Source organism: Cetorhinus maximus, chromosome 25 (genome assembly GCF_964194155.1).
Source record: "Cetorhinus maximus chromosome 25, sCetMax3.hap1.1, whole genome shotgun sequence".
Lineage (NCBI taxonomy): Eukaryota > Metazoa > Chordata > Chondrichthyes > Lamniformes > Cetorhinidae > Cetorhinus > Cetorhinus maximus.
Window position 1 is genome coordinate 41,750,157 of NC_135903.1, and position 22,781 is coordinate 41,772,937.

Here is a 22,781-nt window from a genome sequence, read left to right on the forward strand (position 1 = left end):
AGAATCAATTCAGACAAAGGGCATCGTCGCAGTACCACCATCTTGCCGGCAGCAGACAGCTCAGCTTCCAATGATAATAGTGACAGGAAAACGGCCTGGTCTCCTGAACCGAGACTGGTTACAGAAAATCTAGCTTGACTGGTCTGAAATATTCCATCTGAGAACAGGAGGAGTTCCTGAACTGCTAAGGAAATACAACAGCGTATTTCGGGACAAATTAGGTAAGTTAAAAGGCTTGCAAGCAAAAATATATGTGGACCCTCAGGCGATACCCCGTTTTGTAAGGCCAGACTTGTGCCTTATGCATTGAAGGAGAAGGTGGATGCAGAACTGTGATGGTTAGAAAAGCTGGGCATCATCCAACCTGTCCAATTCTCAGAATGGGCAGCACCCATAGTCTCAGTGGTTACTTGACCAAACCATATGCATTTGTGGGGACTATAAATTAACTGTTAATAAGGCAGCAAAACTAGAGAAATATACAATTCCAAGAATAGACGACCTATACGCAAAGCTAGTTGGAGGCAAATCCTATACAAAACCAGATATGAGTCATGCTTACCAACAGCTAGAGCTAGATAGTGTGTCTAGGGGGTACGTAACTATCAACACGCACAAGTGTCAATATACCCGCCTGCCATTTGGACTATCATCTGCATGTGCAACCTCCCAATCGACAATGGCAAGCCTTTTGCAAGGACTTCCCTGGGTGATAGTCTACCTAGAAGATGCTCTAATCACAGGGTCAACTGAGACTGAACACTTGGCCAATCTGGGAGAGGTATTAAGAAGATTCGTGGAAGCTGGAGTATGATTAGAGAAAGGGAAATGCACATATTAAGCACCAGAAGTTACTTATCTTGGCCACAGGGTGGATGCCATGGGTTTGCATCAGGTAGAAGAGAAAGTTAGGGCAATTAAATCCGAACACGAATCTTTTCCAGGAATGACCAATTATTATAACCGCTTCTTGCCAAACTTAGCAACAGTGTTTTTAAAAAAGAATCATCATTGGTTGTGGAATTCACAACAGGAAGAAGCCTTTGTGAAAGTCAAGAAACTAGTACATTCATCATGTTTATTAATACACTATGACCCATCAAAAAAATTGGTATTAGCATGTGCTGCTTCTCCTTATGGAGTGGGAGCTGTGTCATCGCATAGAATGGAAGATGGATCAAAAGGCCCATCGGCTATGCCTCGAGAACCCTCTCCACAGCCAAGCAGGGTTATTCCCAGCTAGAAAAGGAAGGTTTATCGGTGATATTCGGAGTGAAGAAATTCCACCAGTATCTACATGGATGACATTTCACCATTGTATCGGATCATAAACCATTAATGGGTTTATTCAGTGAGGATAAGGCCATTCTGCAAATAGCACCAGCAAGAATATAACATTGGGCTCTGTTATTATCTGCGTATGAGTGTACCTTTATGTACCGTCGTACCTAACACATTGCAAATGTGGATGCACTCAGTCATCTCCAGTTACCAGATGGCATTGTACATCCTCCAGGGCCACAAGAGGTTGTGCTTGTACTGAACTTCTTGGATTCTTCACCTGTGTATGCGAAGCAAATTAGAAATTGGATGAACAGAGATCCAATTTTGTCAAAAGTCAGTGACCTTGTATTGTAAGGGTGGTAAAATTCACCTGTACCTCAAGAGATGAGACCTTTCCATACCCGAAAAATGGAGTTAAGTTGTCAAGATGGAATCTTGTTATGGGGATCAAGAGTTGTCGTCCTTTTCGAGGAAGAGAACCGCTCTTGACAGAGCTTCACAGTGCACATCCAGGCATAGAAACTCGACTTTCCCACTTTCTTCTCATTTATTGAATGACACCTCATTCGATTATGAGTTCAACACTGTCTGAATTATTGAAACGCCATCTACGTACAAGGTTAAGTCTGGTGTTTCCAAGATTGGAGTGGAAGTTAGAGAAGAATCAGAGTAATCAGCAATTGAATCACTATATTCTTAGCAAAGCTCGAAGATTCACTGTAAGAGATACAGTTTTCGTGCAGAATTTTGGAAGCGGACCTTGTTGGGTTCCTGGAATTGTTGTCGCAGAAACTGGTCCCTTATCATTACAAGTGGAAGCAGAAGACTAAATTGTTCAAAAGCACGTGGACTATCTTTGCGATAGAGAGACTTTCCAATAACCAACTATTCCACCTGTGACTAATGTTGAATCATTAGTTCCTGAAGTGACAGATCAACCTAGAATAGACATGCCCTATATCTCTGTACAGTCTGTACAAACCCTGAACTGCCTCTTTCTAATGATGTATCTGGTGCTGCAGTTCCTGAACATGTCAATCCTGTGGAAGAACCTCAAGTGGTAGAGCTACGCCGCACTAACCAAATTGGGAAAGCAGCTCAGAGGCTTAATCTTAAATCACCAGTAGTTGTATATATGTATATGTAGTTGAATATTCAAATATTCCCTGTAAATAGAAACTGTAAAAACTAAAGGGGGAGAAAATGAGGTAACTAAAGCTATAGCCTCTCTTGCTGTCTATCAGGGGTCGTGTGGCATTCTTGGAGGGTCCTACCAATTAGCTCTAAGCGTGGGCAATCCTGGGGGTGGGGTTTTCTGTCAATAGTCATGATTCAAGCATGAAAAACCTGAAAAACCTCTATAATAAAGTTTATCTGTTTCTTGTTGAAACCTGTCTGTTCTGTAAAGTTATTACAGGCCCTGCATTAAAACAAATGAAGATAGCTCCTGCGCCCAAGGCCCCTCACTGCTTCCTCACACCCTCCGCAGCATCTTGCCACTCCCTTCGTTGCTGGCTCACTTCCAGAATGGACGGCTGGAGTGGAAGGGAGAAGTGAAGGGAACAGCAAAGGGCCACGGGAGGGAACAGGGGTGGGGGTGAGAAGCGGGATGGAGCGGGACCAAAGTGGGAGGGAGAAGTAGCAAGCAAGCTAGTGGTGAAGGAAGCAGCGAGGGGCTGCAGTATCACGAAGGGGGGTACAGATGTGAGGAGAAGCTGCCAGCTCCTTTTGCTGCAGGTGAGAGGCAAGGTTTCAGGACACACAATAATGGCGTAACGGTTAGAGAAACCGTGCATGCACCGACAGCCAGAGCATAAGGCCATGAGACTCTGTGTCAATGATGTCTGTACACGTATGTGAATGCGCATATGTCTGCACTTAGGAATGTATTGAATTGGGTATATATAACTGTATGAATGAGTATAGATGCAAAATTGTGTGTGTAAAATAAATGTTGTTTATCTCTATGTCACAGCTGGAAAATACCTCATGACTTATTTTCTTTAATTAGCTGGAAAAAAGCCTAAAGATGAACAATCACTCACTGGTGTACGGTAAAAAAGCTCGGAATTTTGACTCCACGGACTTCCAAAACCCGAAAACCAAACGTATTCTCAAGAAACTGAGTGACATTGAACGTGCAGCTCTTCCTGAGGCAGAAGTGAAGGAGGTCAGTGTGTTCCTATTAATGACATTACTACAGTGAATAACCTAGTTATGTAACTATAGATAGGGGCTGCAACACATTTGGTGCAATCATTTTTGGCATAAACTTGTTGATATGGCACTCATGATGGGGAACATGAGAACCTAATTTACAGATCCATAGAAGATTACAAAGACAGACAGCGGGACTGGTCCTACTGTTAAGGCTGGTGCTTTCTTACTGCTGATTGAAGCAGATAAGTTTTTTTTGAGGGTGTTGGTGGCTCAGCCAGCATTTATTGCCCATCCTTATGCTGCCTTCTTGAACCGCTGCAGTAGGTCCACATGTGCTGGGTCATCTTCATCTTCAGAAGATGTAGATTTCCTTCCCTTTAGTGAATCAGGTGGGGTTTTTTTAATGACAGTCGACAATGGTCATCATTAGACTTTTAATTCCAGATTTTTATTCAATTCAATACCACGGTGGGGTTCAATGCCAGGTCCCCGGAGCATTACCTCACTAGATTACTAGTCCAGTGACAGCGCCACTATGCCACCGCCTCCCCTGGGGTTGGTGAATTGTCTGTAAATGTTTAGAGCTAATTGATCCCCCGTGGTGTGGTTCATTCAGAGTGAGACTTCATGCTGTTTGCGAGGAGGATGTGCCAGATCAGGAAGGTACTGAACTGCCCATTAGAAGAAGTTTGTAAGCGGTCTGCTCAGAGATCGCACAGTTAATGTTTCTGTGATGAATGCCTTGAAAAATAATGACTTTATTATGCATCACAGATTGATAGAGAAATGCATTCCTGCACAAACCACCGTTACATCAATAAATTTCTCCATGTCTTACATGGACATAATTTTTATGGTGCTGATTTATAACGAGGGCCAACAAATTAGATCTTAAGAGAAGGTTAAAATAATTCATGTGTTTTCCTCTTTACCTAATACTTCCAGTTAGTATTGCAAAAGATTAAATTTAAATCAGTATTTAAAATCCGGGCTTTTAACTCAGATCATCCCTTCAAACTTGATTAAATATATAGCCCTTCTAGAACCTGTCACCTTTATTGATTGTAGTTTTTCTGCCGATTGCTCAAAGATCTCTCCCAGACCGACAGAAGTAAAGAAGGGCATCTTTTGTAACCAGTGAGGTTGGATTATGAGTGCCTCTCAGGCACAGGGCTCCCTCCATCAGCTCAGTCTCTGGGCCTAGTCAATGGTGGAAATGATGCAGAAAGTAAATAAAACTGTGTGAGGCCTATTGCATGATATTGCTTGTGCCTGCATGCCACTGTAATATAAAGGTGCTTGGCAGAGCAAGGGTTAATGTAGGACTGGAGAATAGCCCATGGTATGATGTATAGAGTCACATGGTAATAGACTGAGAGAACAATCTAGAAAGAACACTCTGGAAGCAGCCTACGTGGAGGTAACAGCACCATGCATGGCAGTAACTCTAATCTGTAAATAGTTAAAGATTAACAATAAAGAGTTCATATTTAAATATACAAGTTTCAAGATCTCATCATTGAGACATCTGAAGAACCCATGTTATAACAAGCCCCATCACCAAGGCACAGATGTACAACAGGCATCCACGCATGGCCCACTCAAGTATTCCACATAAATCCAGTCCCAAGGATAGGAGTCCACATCAGGCAATGGGGCATGGGAGAAATCCTGAGGCAAGGGATGCCCAAGGTTTCTGTGTGGGGCCTGCAGAAAAACACCCGCACCTCTGGCCCAACAAATAAACTTATAAACCCATTCCATTATTTCATTAACTCTAGATTTGAACTCCATTTTCCAGAAATATGTGGGTATTCATATCACTAAAGGATTGATAGGCTGGGTCTCTTCTCTCTTGAAAAGAGAAGGCCGAAGGGTGACATAGAGGTCTTTAAAATGATGATTACAGAGTGGGTACAGAGAGAATGTCTCCTCTTGTGGGAAAGAGAATAACTAGAGGTCATCAGTGTAAGATAGTCGCCAAGAAATCCAATAGGGAATTCAGAAAAACGTCTTTACCCAAAGTGTGGTGAGAATATAGACCTTGCTACCACAGGGAGTGTTGAAGTGAATAGCATAGATGCATTTAAGGGGAAGCTAGACAAGCATATGAGAAAGAAGGGAATAGATGTTTACGATGATAGACTTAGATGATAAAAGATCTGAGGAGGCTCGAGTGGAGCATAAATGCTGGCATGGACTGGTTGGGCCAAATGGCCTGTTTCTGTGCTGTATATCCCATTTAATCAATGTAACCTTAGCTCCGCATCCTTTGACACCTTTACCTAAAAACTAACAATAATGGTTTGAAAGTCACAATTGTCCCAACATCCACAAGCCTTTGGGCCAAAGAAATTCTAGACTTATACAATGCCTTGTGTGAAAAAATGCCTTCTGATCTCATTCCTGAACAGCCCAACTCTCATTTTAAAATAATGCCTCTTTGTTCTTGAGAGGAAATCATTTTCTCTCTCTCAACATTATTGCATCTTTTTTAACATTTTAAACATTTTCCTTCCAAAAAAAAACATGGCGTAGATACTGGCAGGTGGAATAAACATAATGTGGCTACCTGACTTGGAGATTCTTGCTGAGCAGAGTAAAGGGCAGAGTTGAAGGAAGTTTCTTGAATTGAAGGTGTGGTGAACGCTGACCTACCCTTATTCACCACTCTCAGAAATTAAGGGAACAGTGTATGAAATTTGGTGATGGGGTGAAATTGAAGGGAGCAGAGGAGATGTGGCAATTGACTTTGAAAGACCGGGGAAGGACATTGGTAAGCTGGTGATATGTACAGATGCAATTCAACATAGGGAATGTGAATAATAGATGTTGGCACAGGAATGGGAAACCCCAGCTCACCTTAATTAGTGAGATTATAGAAGGGTTAGAGGACCAAAAGGAACTTGGAGCTTTGTGCAGTGATTAATGTGAATTATTGATTGTGCTGTATAGAATTTGATGTGAATTATCAATTGTGTTCGGGTGGCTTTGATGTGGGTTGCTGATTATATTGTGTCGTATATCACATTAATTACTGTATGAGCCATCTAGAACGTATAGTAAATTACTGATTGAGTGCCAAACCATTTGACGTTAATTGACATTGTGCCATATAGAATTTGATGTGGATCACTGGAGCTGTCATAAAGTACTTCATGTGAATTACTGAATGTGTTGTGCCATGTTTGATACGAGTTGCTGATTGTGTTGTATGTTATTTGATTTGAATGATTTGCTCTGTTGTAACATATTTAGTGTGAGTTACTCTTTGCATTGTGCAGTACTGGATATTTATTTTGAGGCAGTATCTATAGTGATAAACAAGGTAATGCCTATGGATAAAAACCAATAATTGATCAAGTTAGGAGATTAGTTAAGTGGGTAGAAGATGGAGAGTAGGGATAATAGATATGTATTCAAATTGGAAGGAAGTGGGCAGTGATGTTGCACAAGATTCTGTCCAAGGGCCTCAACAATTTACAATATTTATTCATGATTAAGATGAAAGAATAGAGAGTCATATATGAAAGCTTGCCAATGACAAAAATTGGTGGGATAGTAACTAGTGTGAAGGGGACCATAAAATTAAAGAGATATTGATAGATAAAATGAGTGAGCAAAAGTGTGACAGATGAATTTCAATGAAGGTAAGTATGAGGTTCTCCAAAATAGGATAGATCTGATTATTATTTAAATAGTGAAAGTCTAAGTATGTTGGAGGGCCAAGGGCTTAAATGTGGGGGTCAAAATTAAGAATTTTGTCAATGATACAAAAACTGTTGGTGTGTTTGATGAAGAAGAAAGTGAAGGATTGCAGGAAAATACCAATGGACTGGTCAGGTGGCCAGAAAATTGGCAACTGGAATTCAAAATAGAGGTAATGTATTTGGGGAAGGCCAACAAGGTAAAGGATTAGCACCCCATCCACCACCTTCAACATCATTGACCACCAATGCACAGTAGCAGCAGTGTGTACCATCTACAAGATGCACTGCAGAAACTCGCCAAGGCACCTTCAACAGCACCTTCCAAACCTGCAATCTCTACAACCTAGAAGAACAAGGGCAACACATGGGAACACCACCACCTGCAAGTTCCCCTCCAAGTCACTCACCATCCTGACTTGGAAATATATCGCCGTTCTTCCACTGTCACTGGGTCAAAATCCTGGAGCTCCCTCCCTAACAGCACTGTCGGTGCACCTACACCTTATGGACTGCAGCAGTTCAAGAAGGCAGCTCACCACTACCTTCTCAAGGGCAATTAGGGATGGGAAATAAAATGCTGGCCTAGCCAGTGATGCCCACATCCCATGAAAAGAATAGTTAAAAAGAACACAATCTTAGGGTATTGAGAATTGTAGAGGAATAGAGGGACCTTGGAGTCCCTGGCCATACATTCCTGAAGGCAGGAGGACGGGTAGATAGGGCGGTTAGGAAGGGATGTGGAATACTTTAATTAATTAGCTAAGATGTAGGACTGTATGAAACACTATTTAGTCCACAGCTAGAGTACTGCACACAGTTCTGGTCACTGAATTACAGGAAAGGAGTAATCGTATTGTTGTGGGTGCAAATGAGATTTCTGAGGATGTTGCCAAGAATGGAAAATGTTAGCTGTGAGGGAAGATTGGATATGCTGGGGTTGGTTTTTTTTTGGCATAGAGGTGCCCGACAGATGATTTAATCAAGACGTATAAACATATGAGGGGCCTGGATAGAATGGATAGGAAGGATCTCAATCCCTCAGCAGTGGAGCCAATAACCAGGGAGTATAGATTTAAAGTAATTAAGTAGTTATGCCTGGTTAAGTGTATTGTGTACAATTCCGGGCAACGCACCTTACAAAGAGTAAATTGGCCTTGGAAAGTATGCAGTGCAGATTAAGCAAAACATTACCAGAGCTCCATGAGTTAAATTATAAGGAGAGAGGACATGAACACGGTTTGTATTCCCTGGAATACAGAAGGTTGATGGGGTGATTTGATTGAGGTTTTTAGGGCGCTGAAAGGAATAGATGGGGTAGATAGAGAAAACAATTTCCACTGGTTAGGGAGCCTAAGGAAACGCAACATTAAAATCAAAGCCAGGTCATTCAGTGAGAAGTTAGAGAACACTTCTTCAAACAAAGTCTGTTTGGAGCGTGCAACACTCTCCCAGCAAAAAGCAGTAGATGATATAGCTCAATTACTAAATCTTAATCTGAGATCAATAGTAGAAAGGCTGACAAGGTAGCTGGATTGAATTAATATACAGATCAGCCATGATCGCATTGAATGTTGAAAAGGCTCGAGGGGCTGAATGGCCTATTTATATTCATATCTTCTTACTTAGTGGTTGTGTCATGTATTTGATGTGAATGACTCCGCTGTGTCATGTTTTATTGTGAAATACTTAATGAGTTGTACAGTATTTGATTTAAATTACTGATTTTTTTTGTATACTGTTTGATGTGAATTACTGATTGCACAGTCTACTATTTAATATGAAGTTCTAATTGTCTGATGTGATATTTGATGTGAATTACTAATTGTGCTGTGTGTTATTTGACAAGAATTACTGATTTTATCATTTAGTATTTGGTCTGAATCACTGATTGTTATGTAGTATTAAGTGTGTAAATTGCTTATTTTGCCTTATTGTGTTTGATGTGAATTACAAATGTTGTCCTCTAGTACTTGGTGTGAAATACTGATTGTCATATCACATTTGATGGACTGTTCACTACCTTGGTGTGATATTTGTCCCCGAGATGAACTTCCAACCCCATTTCTGTGCAATCACTAAGACCGTCTGTTTCAACTGCTGGAACATTGCCACCTCCATCCTGCCTCAGTTCATCACTGCTGAGACTCTCGTTACCTCTTCATTATCTCTAGACTCAATTATTCCAACGCACTTGTGGCTGGTCTCCTCCATAAACTTGTGGTCATCCAAAACTCTGCTGCCTGTGTCCTTACTCAAGCCAAGTCCTCCCCATCCATCATCTTATTTCTCACTGACCTTCATTGGCTCCCTGTAAAACACAATTTGATTTTACAATTCTTATCCTTTTTCTCAAGTCTCACCATAATCTGGCCCTTCCCTATCTCTGTAATCTCCTACAGCACCTCAACACTCGCTCTCCTCCTTAAGACTTACCTCTTTGACCAGGCTTCTGGCCATATGAGCAAACATCTCCTTATGTGGCTTCGGTATCCAACTTTGCTTCATCACATCCCTGTGATGCACCTTGGGATATTTTATTATGTTAATAGTGCTACAAAAATGCAGGTTGTTGTTATTGATGTCAGTTATTGATTGTGTCATTTAGTACGTGATTGCAATTTATTGGCTGTGTTCTTTGTTGTCCCATCTCTAACCTCTCTTTCTTCTCCAAAATCCAGAATTCCAAAATCCAAAAGGTGTTGCCTCCCAATTCCATGTCTGTGTTTCCATCAAATCCATGTTTGAATCTCTCCAATTATAAATTCCCTTCCACCCATGCCAAAGTACTGAAACAGCTCTTATCAAAGTTGTACTGATATTCTGTGCAAGGTGACAATGGTAAATTATCCCCCCTCACCCTTCTCAAATGCTCAGTGCCCCTTGAGATATTTGATCACACCACCCTCCTCCAACACCCCTCCACTATCATCCAGCTGGCTGGAACTGCCCTTGCCCATTCTTACTGAATTGTAGCCAGGTGGCTTCTCTTCCCACTGTCACCTCTGGTTTCCACAAGTGAAATTTAAATGAAAGAAGGAGAGGGGTGGCAATATAAAATAAAGGATACAATTCTACAGGGGATGCAGGAACTGAGAAACTTTCGGGTAAATGTGCACAAATCATTGAATATTTCAGGGTATGTTGAGAAAGTGGGTAAAAATAGCTGACAAAATCATGGGCTTTATAAATAGAAGCATGCAGTTCAAAAGCAAAAAGTTGTCATGAACCTTTATAAAACACTGGTTCGGCCTCAACTGGAGTATGGTGTCCGACTCTGGGCATTGCACTTTAGGGAGGATGTGAAGGTATTGCGGACGGTGCAGAAAAGATTTACGAGAATGGTTCCAAGGATGGTGGACTTCCAATTTACATGGGTAGATTGGAGAAGCTGGGACTGTCCTCCTCAGAGAAGAGAAGGTTGGGGGAAGATTTGACATGGGTTCAAAATCATCAGTCATCTGGACAGAGTAGATAGAAAGAAATTGTTCCCATTGGTGGAAGGGTCCAAAAGCAGAGGGCATAGAAATTAAGGTGATTGGCAACAGAACCAAAGGCGACATGTAGAAAAACTTACTTTAAGCAGCAGGTGGTTATGAGCAGGAAAGCTCTGTCTGAAAGGGGAATTGTGACTTTCAAAAAGGATTTCAATGAGTGTTTGAAGGGCTACAGGGAAAAGGCAAGGGAGTGGGACTAGCTGGATTGCTCTTGCAGAGAACCAGCATGAACTTGATGGACCAAATGGCCTCCATCTGTGCTGTAACCATTTTATGATTCTATATCCAAGTTTACCAATGACACACATCTTGGTGGTACATCAAGTAGTGTAGACCCAAGAATAAAATTACAAAAAGACATTTAAAGATTGAGTGAGTGGGCAAAATTGGGGCAGATATATTTCAAAGTAGGTAAGAGTGAGATGATCCATTTTAGACGAAATATATATAGATCTGAATAGTATTAAAATGGTGGAAAGTTAGGAACAGTGGTGGTCAAAAAAGATTTAGGGGTCCGTGTACACAACATAATGGTCAGGTACAAAAATAATGAAAAAAGATAACGAAATGCTGACCTTTATATCTAAAGGTCTAAAGTAAAAATGGGAGAATGTTCTTCTATAGCTTTTTGTTGACAGCATCTGCAGTATTGTGTGTAGTTCTGGACACCGCACTTTAGAAAGATCATAATAAGAACTAACAACATTAGAAATAGGAGCTGGAGTAGGAAACAGGATTAGGCAAATCAGCCTCTGGAACCCACTCTGCCACTCAGTAAGATCATTCCTGAACTTGTGCATCAACTCCATTTTCCCATCCTTCCCCCCACCCCCCACATTCCTTGATTCCCTTAGTAACCAAAAATCTATTGATCTCAGCTTTGAATATACCCATCGACAGAGCATCCATAACCTCAGGGTAGAGAATTCCAAAGATTCACAACCTTCTGAGTGAAGAAATTTCTCCTCATCTCAGTCATAAATAGTCGACCAATTACCCAGAGACTATGACCCCTACTTTCACACTCTCCAGCAGGTAAACAGCCTCATATGATCTTCCCTGTCAAGAACGTTAAAAATGTCATACATTTCAATGAGATCACCTCTCATTCTTCTGAACTCTAGAGAACATTGTCCGATTCCACTCAATCTCTCCCAACAGGACAGGCCTCTCAGCCCAGGAATCAACCGAGTGAGCATTCATTGCACCGCCTCTAAAGGAAGTTTGTCCTTCCTTGGATAAGGAGGCCAAAATTATAAACCACACTCCAGGTGTGGTCTCACTAAAGCACATATAATGGCAACAAAACTTCTTTTCTCCAATCTCCTTGCAATAAAGGTCAAAATATCATTTTCCTTCCTCATTATTTACTGGGAGAGGTGGTGGAGCAGGAGTATTGTCTCTGGACTAGTAATCCACTGGACTAGAATCCCACCATGGCAGATGGTGAAATTTGAATCCAATTAAAAGTCTGATGATGACCATGAAACAATTGGCAATTGTTGCAAAAACACATCTGGTTCACTTTAGGGAAGGAAATCTGCCACCCTTACCTGGTCTGGCCTACAAGTGATTCCAGACCCACAGCAATGTGGTTGACACTTAAATGCCCTCTGAAATGGCCTCGGACAAGGAAACCTTTTGCTAATTGCCATGCACCGTACACCTTCAACTGATGAATGAGTGTTTCCACATGTTGGAGGAAGCACTGGGGGTGGCCAGGGTGCAGAATGTACTCTGGTTGGGGGACTTCAATGTCCATCACCAAGAGTGGCTTGGTAGCACCACTACTGACTGAGCTGGCTGAATCCTAAAGGACATTGCTGCTAGGCTGGGTTTATGGCAAGTGGTGAGGGAACCAACAAGAGGGAAAAATATACTTGACTTCATCCTCACCACCATCCTCGCCTGTCTCAGATGCATCTGTCCATCGGTAGTAGTAACCACCACACAGTCTTGCGGAGACAAAGTTCTGCCTTCACGTTGAGGGCACCCTCCTTCATGTTGTGTGGCACGACAACTGTACTAAATGGGATAGATTTCAAACAGATCTAGTAACTCAAGACTGGGCATCCATGAGGTGCTGTGGGCCATCAGCAGCAGCAGAATTGTACTCAAACACAATCTGTAACCTCATGGCCTGGAATATCCCCCACTCTACCATTACCATCAAGCCAGGGGATCGACCCTGGTTCAATGAAGAGTGCAAGAGGATATGCCAGGAGCAGAACCAGGCATACCTAAAGAATAAGGTGTCAACCTCGTCAAGCTACAACACAGGATTACTTGCATGCCAAACAACATACAAGCAAGCGATAGACAGAGCTAAGTGATTCCACAACCAACGGATCAGATCTAAGCTCTGCAGTCCTGCCACATCCAGCCATTAACGATGGTGGACGGTTAAGTGACTCACTGGAGGAGGAGGCTCCACAAATATCCCCATCCTCAATGATGGAGGGGCCCAGCACATTAGTGCAAAAGATAAGGCTGAAGAATTTGCTACAATCTTCAGCCAGAAGTGTCAAGTGGATGATCACCTTGGCCTCCTCCGGAGGTGCCCAGCATCACAGTCTTCAGCCAATTCAATTCACTCCAATATGACAATATTCCGGCAATACTACTGAAGACCTCCACTCCAGAACTTGCTGAGCCCATAGCCAAGCTGTCCCAGTACAGCTACAATACTGTCTTCTACCCAGCAATGTGGAAAATTGTCCAGGTATGACCTGTACGCAAAAAACCTGGCCAATTACCGCCCCATCAGTCTACTCTCAGTCATTAGTAAAGTAATGGAAAGGATCATCAAAAGTGCTATCAAGCGGCACTTGCTTAGCAATAACCTTCTCTTGGATGCTCAGTTTAGATACTGCCAGGGCCACTCAGCTCCTAACGTTATTACAACCTTGATTCAAACATGGACAAAAATGCTGAACTCCAGAGATGAAGTGAGAGTGACTGCCCTTGACATCAAGGCAGAATTTGGCCGAGTGTGGCATCAAGGAGCCTTAGCAAAACTGGAGTCAATGGGAATCAGGGGAAAACTCGCCACGTTGGAGTGATACCTAACACAAAGGAAGATGGTTGTTGTTGTTGGGGGTCAGTCATCTCAGCTCCAGGACATCACTGCAGGAGTCCCTCAGGGTAGTGTCCTAGGCCCAAGCATCTTCAGCTGCTTCATCAATGACCTTCCTTCCAACATAAGGTCAGAAGCGGAGATGTTCACTGATGATTGCACAACGTTCAGCATCTTTCGCAACTCCTCAGATACTGAAGCAGTCCATGTCCAAATGCAGCAAGACCTGAACAACATTCAGGCTTGGGCTGACAAGTGGCAAGTAACATTCACGCCACACAATGACCATCTCCAACAGGAGAGAATTCAACCGTCCACCTGACATTCAATGGCATTACCATCACTGAATCCCCCACTATCAACATCCTGGAGTTACCATTGATCAGAAACTGAACTGGACCAGCCATATGACTACTGTGGCTACAACAGCAGGTCAGAGGCTAGGAATCCTGCAGCGAGTAACTCACCTCCTGACCCTCCAAAGTCTGTTCACCATCTACAAAGCACAAGTCTCCACTTGCCTGGATGAGTGAAGCTCCAACAACACTCAAGAAGCTTGACACCATCCAGGACAAAGCAGCCCACTTGATTGGCACCCCATCAGAAACAATCACTCCCTTCATCACCAACACACAGTGACAGTAGTATGTACCATCGACAAGATACACAGCAGAAACTCACCTTGGTTCCTAATACAGCACCTTCCATACCCATGACCACTACCATTGTAGTAATTGTAGCTTTAAGGAATGTAGTGACTGTAGCTTTAAGACTTATTGTGATATATAGTATCATGTGACAGAGTGAACGAATCAGCTCTAAGCAGGGGGACCTTAGAGTGGGGGTTGTACTTCTAGCTGTGGAGCTTGATGGGAGCATGTAACTGCTGCTACAGCTTGTAAATAAAGTTCGATGTTTCTAATGAGAAACCTGTCTGGAAAATCAAGTCCATAACAACCATTTAGAAGGACAAGGGCAACAGATAGATGGGAACACCACCACCTGGAAGTTAACCTTCAAGTCACTCACCATCCTGACTTGGAAATATATCTCTGTTCTCTCTCAGTCGCTGGGTCAAAATCCTGGAGCTCCCTCCCTAACAGCACTGTGGCTGTACCTATACCACAGAGATTGCAGCGGTTCAAGAATTCAGCTCACCACCAACTTCTCAAGGGCAATTAGGTATGGGCAATAAATGCTGGCCCAGCCAGCGCTGCCTACATTCCATGAATAAATAAAAAAAAATGCATATATTGACACTGGAAAGGGTACAGCTCAGATTCGCCAAAATTTTACCAACGATCCACTGCTTAGATAATAGGGAGAGATGACATAAAGTAGGCTTGTATTCTGGAATATAAAAGATTAAGGGGCCATTTGATTAAGGCTCTTAAAATTTTGCAAGATTTTGATAGCATTGAAGTGTGCAGCAGCCTCCCAACAGCAAGCAGTAGGGGTTAGCTCAATTAATAAGTAATTTTGCTCTCCGAGGATATGAAAGGACCTGGAGCCAAGGCTGGCAGTTGGAGCTGCTGATCAATCAAGATCTTATTGAAAGGCAGAAAATGCTCAAGGGGTTGAATGTGTTGCTCCAATGTTCCTAATTCTTGATTGAATTGGGTAGTATTCATTGTGAATTTTTTATTTGGGTATGTAGTATTTAGTGTAACTTACTGGTTCTGTGGTTCAGTATTTGAGGTGAATTACTGATTGTGTTGTTTAGTATTTAGCATAAATTACTGAGTGTGCTGTCACAGAGCTGCCTCAGGGTTTAATAAGCATCGTTAAAAATAAAAATGAAATTACTCGGACATGTCCCCTCATGTGATATTGTCACATGAGCTAGGACATGTTTATGAATTTTCAGAACACATTTTATTTAATTAACAAACCTTTCATGAAACCTCATCCCACCCATGGATGAGGTTTCATGAAAAATGCAAAGACTGCTTGGTCTCTTCGCCTGGCCCAACAACCTTACAGTTAGACAGGCAGCCCTGAGATGGGCAGCCCTGAGAATCAGTTTAATTAGTTAATTAATGGCCTTAATAGGCCTTTGACAGTTCGGCAGGCACGCAGCCGACTCCGGTGCGTGCCCACCAAACTGAGGATCGGAATGACACGCGGTGACGTCAGGACGCACGCCCAACATCACTGCGCATCATTTTACACATCAGCAAGTGGGGCCCACCCCCACACGCCAACCAGAAGATTCAGGCCACGGAGTTCCATCATTACATCCCCGATTTTGTATTCAGTACCTTGTCCAATAAAGGAAAGCATTCCATATACTTTCTTTCCCAACTTATCCACCTGTACTGCCACTTTCAGAGACCTGTGAACATGCACTGCAAGGTCTCTCGCTTCCTCAGCCCCTCTCAATACCCTCCCATTTATTGAGTATTCCCTAACTTTGTTTGCCCTCCCCAAATGCATTACCCCTCACTTCTCTGGATTGAATTCCATCTGCCATTTCTCCACCCACTCAACCCAAACCACTGATATCATTCTGGAGACAACAGCTATCCTCTTCACTAACAACTATACAGCCATTTTTTTGTGTCATATGCAAATTTCCCAACCATGTCTCCCACATTTAAGTCTAAATCATTAATATATACGATATACAGCATGGGCCCCAACCCTGAGTCCTGTAGAACACCACTGGAAACTACTTTCCATTTGCAAAAACATCCATCAACCATTCGTTTCTTGTCGCTGAGCCAATTTTGGACTCAAATCGCCACATTGCCCTTTATCCCGTGGGATCGCACTTTTCTGACCAGTCTGCCATGTGGGAACCTATCAAATGCCTTACTAAAATCCATGTAGACAACATCCACTCCTCTACCCTCATCAATCCTCCTTGTTACTTCCTCAAAAATTTCTATTCAGTTAGTAAGGCACGATCTTCCCCAAACAAAACCATGCTGACTACCCCTGATAGGTCCATGTCTTTCTAATTGATCCAATTGACCCACAGCTAACCCAGGAGAGGGATACGAGTGCCCCTCTCATGCAGAGTTTATTCCCTCCCACTCACATCCATAAATCACCCTCAGGCACAGCCCTGAGAGGGGTAACCTATAAATGGCTTCTGTTAATTTCATTATATGTGTTAATATTGTTGCTGTTTTGTTGCTGATTACTACTAACACCGGTATTGTTGCTACCATTAAATCGTTCTGTGAGAAGTCAGTTGCAACTCTGATACTTTGAAAAATCTTTTGAACAAATCTGCACTTAGAACTGTTGTCAAGAGAAATATAACAGTGCTTTTCAATTAACTACTTCAAACCAGTCTCTGTAATGAAGCTTGACACTCAGCCAGCAATGTTTATGTTTTCACTGATGAATGTTCTACTGTCTTTCAGTCTTGCTTGATATTCCCATTGTGTCCTGTCCAAGGAGGGAGGTGGAGGAAGGTGATGGTGGGCACTGGGGAAGACAATGGTGGGGGTTGGAAAGGATAAAGTGAGGTGTTCAGGTGGGTGAGGATGAATGAGGTAGGGGGAGAGTGATGGAGGGAGTTGGGTGGGTGAGGGCAGGTGTTTGTGAGGGTGAAAGATGTTTGTTGAGGGTGAAGGTGGATGGGGGGTGGTGGGTGAAGGAACATTTGCTGCTATCATTGTCCCAATAATTAAACAACCAGCTAATATTTAGCCGGCCCGCCCACTGTCACCACAGTCCCCTCTGGTAGCACTGTGCAGTAGTCAGGGTGTATTCCTCCTTGCAATGTACAGTGTTCAGTGTAAATTATCATTTGCTCCATACAGTATTCGATGTGAGTTACTGCTCACACTGTACAGTATTTATTGTGAATTGCTGATTGCTCTGTACAGTGTTTAGTGTGTATTACTGTTTTCAACATACAGTATTCAACATACAGTATTCAGTGTGAATTACTGGTTTTACTTACAGTATTTATTGTGAATAGTGTGCTCATGCTGTGCCTATTTCAGGGTGAATTACTGATTGTACTGTATGGTATCCAGAGTGAATTATTTTCCAATCTGTAGCACATTTAGTTACCGCGGGTTTGCGGGTTCATGCTGTTGAGTTTATTGAATCTGAATGATTATATTTTTAACAGTCTGCCATGTCTCTTTCTAGTACAACAATGTCTTGTCTGAAATGGAAACTACCTACAGTACTGCAAAAGTATGTCACGCAAACAAGACTTGTCATCCTCTGGACCCTGGTAAGCCACAGGCTGTAATGGAATATCTTCACCCATTTTTAATGTTCTAATAAGCACCATTCATTCACAACATTGTGCATGTGCAATACCATTCATACACTGCTGTGAGAATGTACAACATCATAGAATCACAGATCACAGAATCATTACGGTGCAGAAGGAGGTCAATCCGCCCATCAGGTCTGCCTCGGCTCTCCAAATGAGCATTTTGATTCAGTGCCATTCTCCTGCTTTTTCCCCATAACCCTGCACATTATTTAAATAGAAACAGTTATCTAATGCCCTCTTGAATGCCTCGTTTGAACCTGCCCCCACCACAGTCCCAGACAGTGTATTGCAGACCTGAACCACTCGTCGTGTGAAAAAGCTTTTTCTCACATCACACTTACTTCTTTTGCAAATCACTTTAAGTCTGTGCCCTCTCGTTCTTGATTCTTTTACAAGCGGGTACAGTTTCTCCCTACTCTGTCCAGTCCAGCCCCCTCATGATTTTGAACACCTCTATCAACTCTCATTTTGGCCTTCTCCTATTCAAGGAGAACAATCCCAACCTTTCCAATCTACCTTCATAACTGAAGTTTCTCATCCCTGAAACCATTTTTGTAAACCTCTTCTGCACTCTCTCCAATGCATTCACATCCTTCCTAAAGTGTGGCACCCAGGACTGTACACAATACTCCAGCTAAGGTCTAACTAGTGCCCTATACAAGTTCAGCATAACCTCCTTGCTCTTGTACTCTCTGCCCCTATTAACAGAGCCTGGAATACTGTATGCTTTATAACTGCTCTCTCCACCTATCCTGCCATCTTTAATGACTTATGCACATATACCTCTGCTCCTGAACACCCTTTAGAGTTGTACCTCTTATTTTATATCGTCTCTCCATGTTCTTCCTACCAAAACGAATCACCTCATACTCCTCAGCATTGAACTTCATCTGCCCACTCCACCAACTTGCCAATGTCCTTTTGAAGTCCTCCTCAATTTACAATGCTTCCAAGTTTTGTATTATCTGCAAACTTTGGAATTGTCCCCTGCACACCAGGATCTAGATCATTAATATATATCAGGAAAAGCAAGGATCCCAATACCAACCCCTGGGAACTCCACTACAAACCTTCCTCCAGCCCGAAATATATCCATTAAACATTACTCACTGTTTCCTAATACTCAGCCAATTTTGTATCCACTTTGCTACTGTCCCTTTTATTCCATGAGCTATAGCTTTTCTCTCAAGTCTGTTGTGTGGCACTGTATCGAATGCCTTTTAGAAGCCCATGTACACAATATCAACAGCAGTACCCTCATCAACCCTCCCTGTTAACTCTTCAAAAAACTCCAGCAAATCAGTTAAACATGATTTTCCCTTTAGAAATCCATGCTGGCTCTTCCTAATCAACCCACATTTTTCCATGTGACTATTGATTCTATCCTGAATAATTGCTTCTAGAAGCTTCCCCACCACTGAAGTGGCATTTATGTACTTGGAAGTGATTGTGCAGTGCTTTGGCAAATAGATTTTCCCACTGGTACTCAACATCCCCTCTCATCAGCTCTCGTATGTTTGCTCTGTGTTCTGACATGTGAGGTATGAAAGAGTCAAAACAAGGATACTTCTCATCTCTTTCTTGCCTCTTGGAACTTCCAACTCAGAGAGCTGTGACTCTTTTGGGCTTGGCTTGATTCCACCGGGTGTGTACACCATTCTGAAAGGCTGGCATTCTGACACCTTCACAGTGCATTTGTCTGCATTTAGCTTGATCCCAGCTTTCTTTGTTCGCTCCATGGCTTCATGTAGATGGGAGTCATGATCTTTTTCATCACCATAGACCTAGATATCATCAGGTATGCTGGCTGCTCCTTTGCATCCCTTGTATGTCTCACCTACACCAGGAGGATAGCAGGGCCATCTGTCTCAGTGACATAAAACATGCAGTTAACATCTTTTCCTTTGTGTGTCCCTCCGGGTTGGTTTGTTCCTAGCTGTTGAATCTCAGTTCCCCCATATGCTGTTAGCATAACATTGCTCGGTATCAGAGCATCTTTCTTTAGGTAACCATTTTCTTGCAAATGTTCAGGAAAGATCTTCTGGTGGAGTCTGAGCAGGATGATGTTACTCTGTGCTCTGGTATGAAGCTTCAGCTTCAGATTTATGGCTGTGAGCTTATTTCTCACCCTCTTCCTGATCTGAAATGCTGTGTGAATTTCTTTTCTCTGGGACTGTTGCACCCAGCCATTTCAGGCAGCTACATGGTTCCTATGTCTATTGTATCCCCAAAATCATGACCATCTTCCAGGGTTATGAATGGTTTGGTTTCTTTCTCATTCACCCTGTTGCTCTGCCTCTGGTAACTCCTTTACCATCTTCTTTCTTTGTTCTACACAACATTCCCTGTGATTGAGCTTTCCATATGCTCTGTCTTTGATCCGTTTGCGGGATATTTCCTCCTGACTGTGAACTGGTCGTCCACAGCTCTTGCGCATCTTTCTCTATGTCTGGTGAACATTCTTTTGTTGCTGTTTCACTGCATCCAGCCTGCTGTCGTTCCCTTGATTTAACTGAAAGCTAGCCATTTGGGTAGTCAGCATCTTCATTTGTCAACTTGTGCCTTCATCTACTCTGGCAACATCAGCAGACTTTGATATTGTGAGCCTGTCGATTCCAATCAGAGCTCTTTTATACATCAGATCTCCAAATGAGCTGATGTATTGGCCTTTCATCTGTTTCTTTGAATTTACACTTGTTGGGTTCATTTCTCAAACGCATTAGGAAATTGTCGACAAGCTCACCCAGTTCCTGCCTCAGGTTTTGAATTTCATATCAGTGGGCTTTGGCTGGAGCTGTGTGCTGAATTTTTTTTCTGGGTTTTTACTGTTGTCCTCACTCATCTCCCAGTTATTGAAGAGTTCTAATCCTTTGGCTGCTACCCACAAAAGGATATAGCTGATCCTTTTCTCTTCAGTAGTGCCTTTTAGAAAACTACTCAATGTCGGTCTGCACTTGTGTTTAAACTTCGCAAATGCCTCTATGACATCATCAGCCTCGCCAACTCATCATGTCTGGAGCTGTGCGTTTATGCTGTGGAGGTGGCCATTTTGTTTTTGCGTAATTCAGTTTTTCTCTCTCTCTCAGCTGGTACATATTTGGGTTGATTTTTCAATCTAATTCAGCATTAAATCTGTTAAAAATGTTTGAGTCTTACAGACACCCACTGCATCCGGATGCCTTTTGGTTCCCAGAGTTCGAAATGATCAGACTTTAAGACTCAAAATGCTGGAACTTCATCGAGTGTATTTCTTGCTGCTCTCTGTGTGGTTGGTGGACTGACATATTGTAACTCAGCACATGACTGCAGTGCAGCAAAGAAGCCACCCAAGAAGTGGAGGAGAGCTATTCCACTTACGTGTACAGGGTGCTGACCCAGGTCCACCCTTCCACCAGGATCTCGTCCAAGGCCGTGAGTGTTATGAATTCCTTCGCTGTCGATGTTTTCGAGCACATCGCCTCTGAGGCTTCGCACCTCATTCACTACAACAAGCGCCACGCCATCTCGGCCAGGGAGATCCAGAGCGCCATCTGCCTCATGATGCCAGGGCAACTGGCCAAACACACCATCTCCGAAGGCACCAAAGTGGTCACCAAATACACCAACTCCATTTAGGTCGCTCATTCTGAAGATTATAAAATACAATGTGCCAACTGGATGTACATTGTCAGAACAATTAGTTCTTATTTCTTCACGAATAACATAACAATATGACGGGTAACAAACTTTCACCCTGCCTTGGACCCATCTCACCCTCTTCCAGTCGAGCTGCCACTCTTGTACTTTCCAGTGTTTCCACCTCCATAGCCATCATTATAGTGAAAAGCACTACTCCACGATCTGTGTGACCTCTTTCTTCCGTGTTATGAGCTCTTTATTCCTGCAAAGTCAAAAGTAAGAGTGTTGATACCACGGTGCTCTTGTCATCTACCCAATAAGTGCTTGTGGGGTGAGCTCTACTCACAGCTCAGGATTGCACCAGGGCGCACACATCCTTCTTATTCCTGAGCACTATATGTACCCTCACGTTGCTCTGTTCCTAGGTGTGGTGGTGATCCCAGAACTGGAGGCCCCTTGTATGGGTGTAGCATTGCACTCACATAGCTACACAGTGGTTGAAACACTTTCTGCACTGCACCCACACTCCAGACACAATATTCTTGATATTGTTAGACTAAATACTTAATGAGTCTGGAGCGTGTTATGATCCCAGTTGATGTTGCTTTTAGAAACCATGGAGGTCGGTTACTGAACACATCCTCAAGGATCTGCCAGTACACTGTTAATACAAAGAATAAAATGTTTATTAAACAAGAAAACATGAACTATATTACACTAGACAAAAAGGTTGGAAAGATTTCAATACAGATACCAGTAAATGATTCAAACTCTCATTATTCCTTTTTTCCCAGCAACTCATTCAGACACAAAACCCTAGTCTGTTTACCACTGTCTAAACACCGCGGTTTCTTGCTTGGTAACTCTCTTCATTTCAAGAGTTGTAAAACCTCTGTTTCAAACAGTTTTCTTCCGGTGGATTTCTGAGCATTCACTAGATGCCAGGGCAAGTGGCCAAACACACAGCTGGTATCTCTTCCTCTGACACCCCAAAAGCTGCAATCTAAACTCATTATTACTTCAACTTCAGAGCAAACACGAGTTCCCTAAACTCAGTTCCCCAGCAGGCTTGCAGGATTTCTTATTCGAGAGATTAGACCTTCTGCCTGCACTCTCTGGTACACACACACTAACTGACTGCCCTTCTGTGTTTCCCTGTCTCTCTCTATGTCTCTGGACACCTGTCGCTA

General features: G+C 42.7%; 1 protein-coding gene across 2 annotated transcripts in view; it reads left to right on the forward strand.

The window, feature by feature from the left end:
* Window positions 1-22,781, forward strand: part of ace (angiotensin I converting enzyme (peptidyl-dipeptidase A) 1) — a 189,415-nt gene that overhangs the window by 128,315 nt on the left and 38,319 nt on the right. For both annotated transcript variants that reach the window (XM_078529837.1, XM_078529839.1), the window contains 2 exons: window positions 3,296-3,454; window positions 17,838-17,925. In XM_078529837.1, the coding sequence (XP_078385963.1) occupies window positions 3,296-3,454; window positions 17,838-17,925 (247 nt within the window). The remainder of the gene's footprint in view (window positions 1-3,295; window positions 3,455-17,837; window positions 17,926-22,781) is intronic.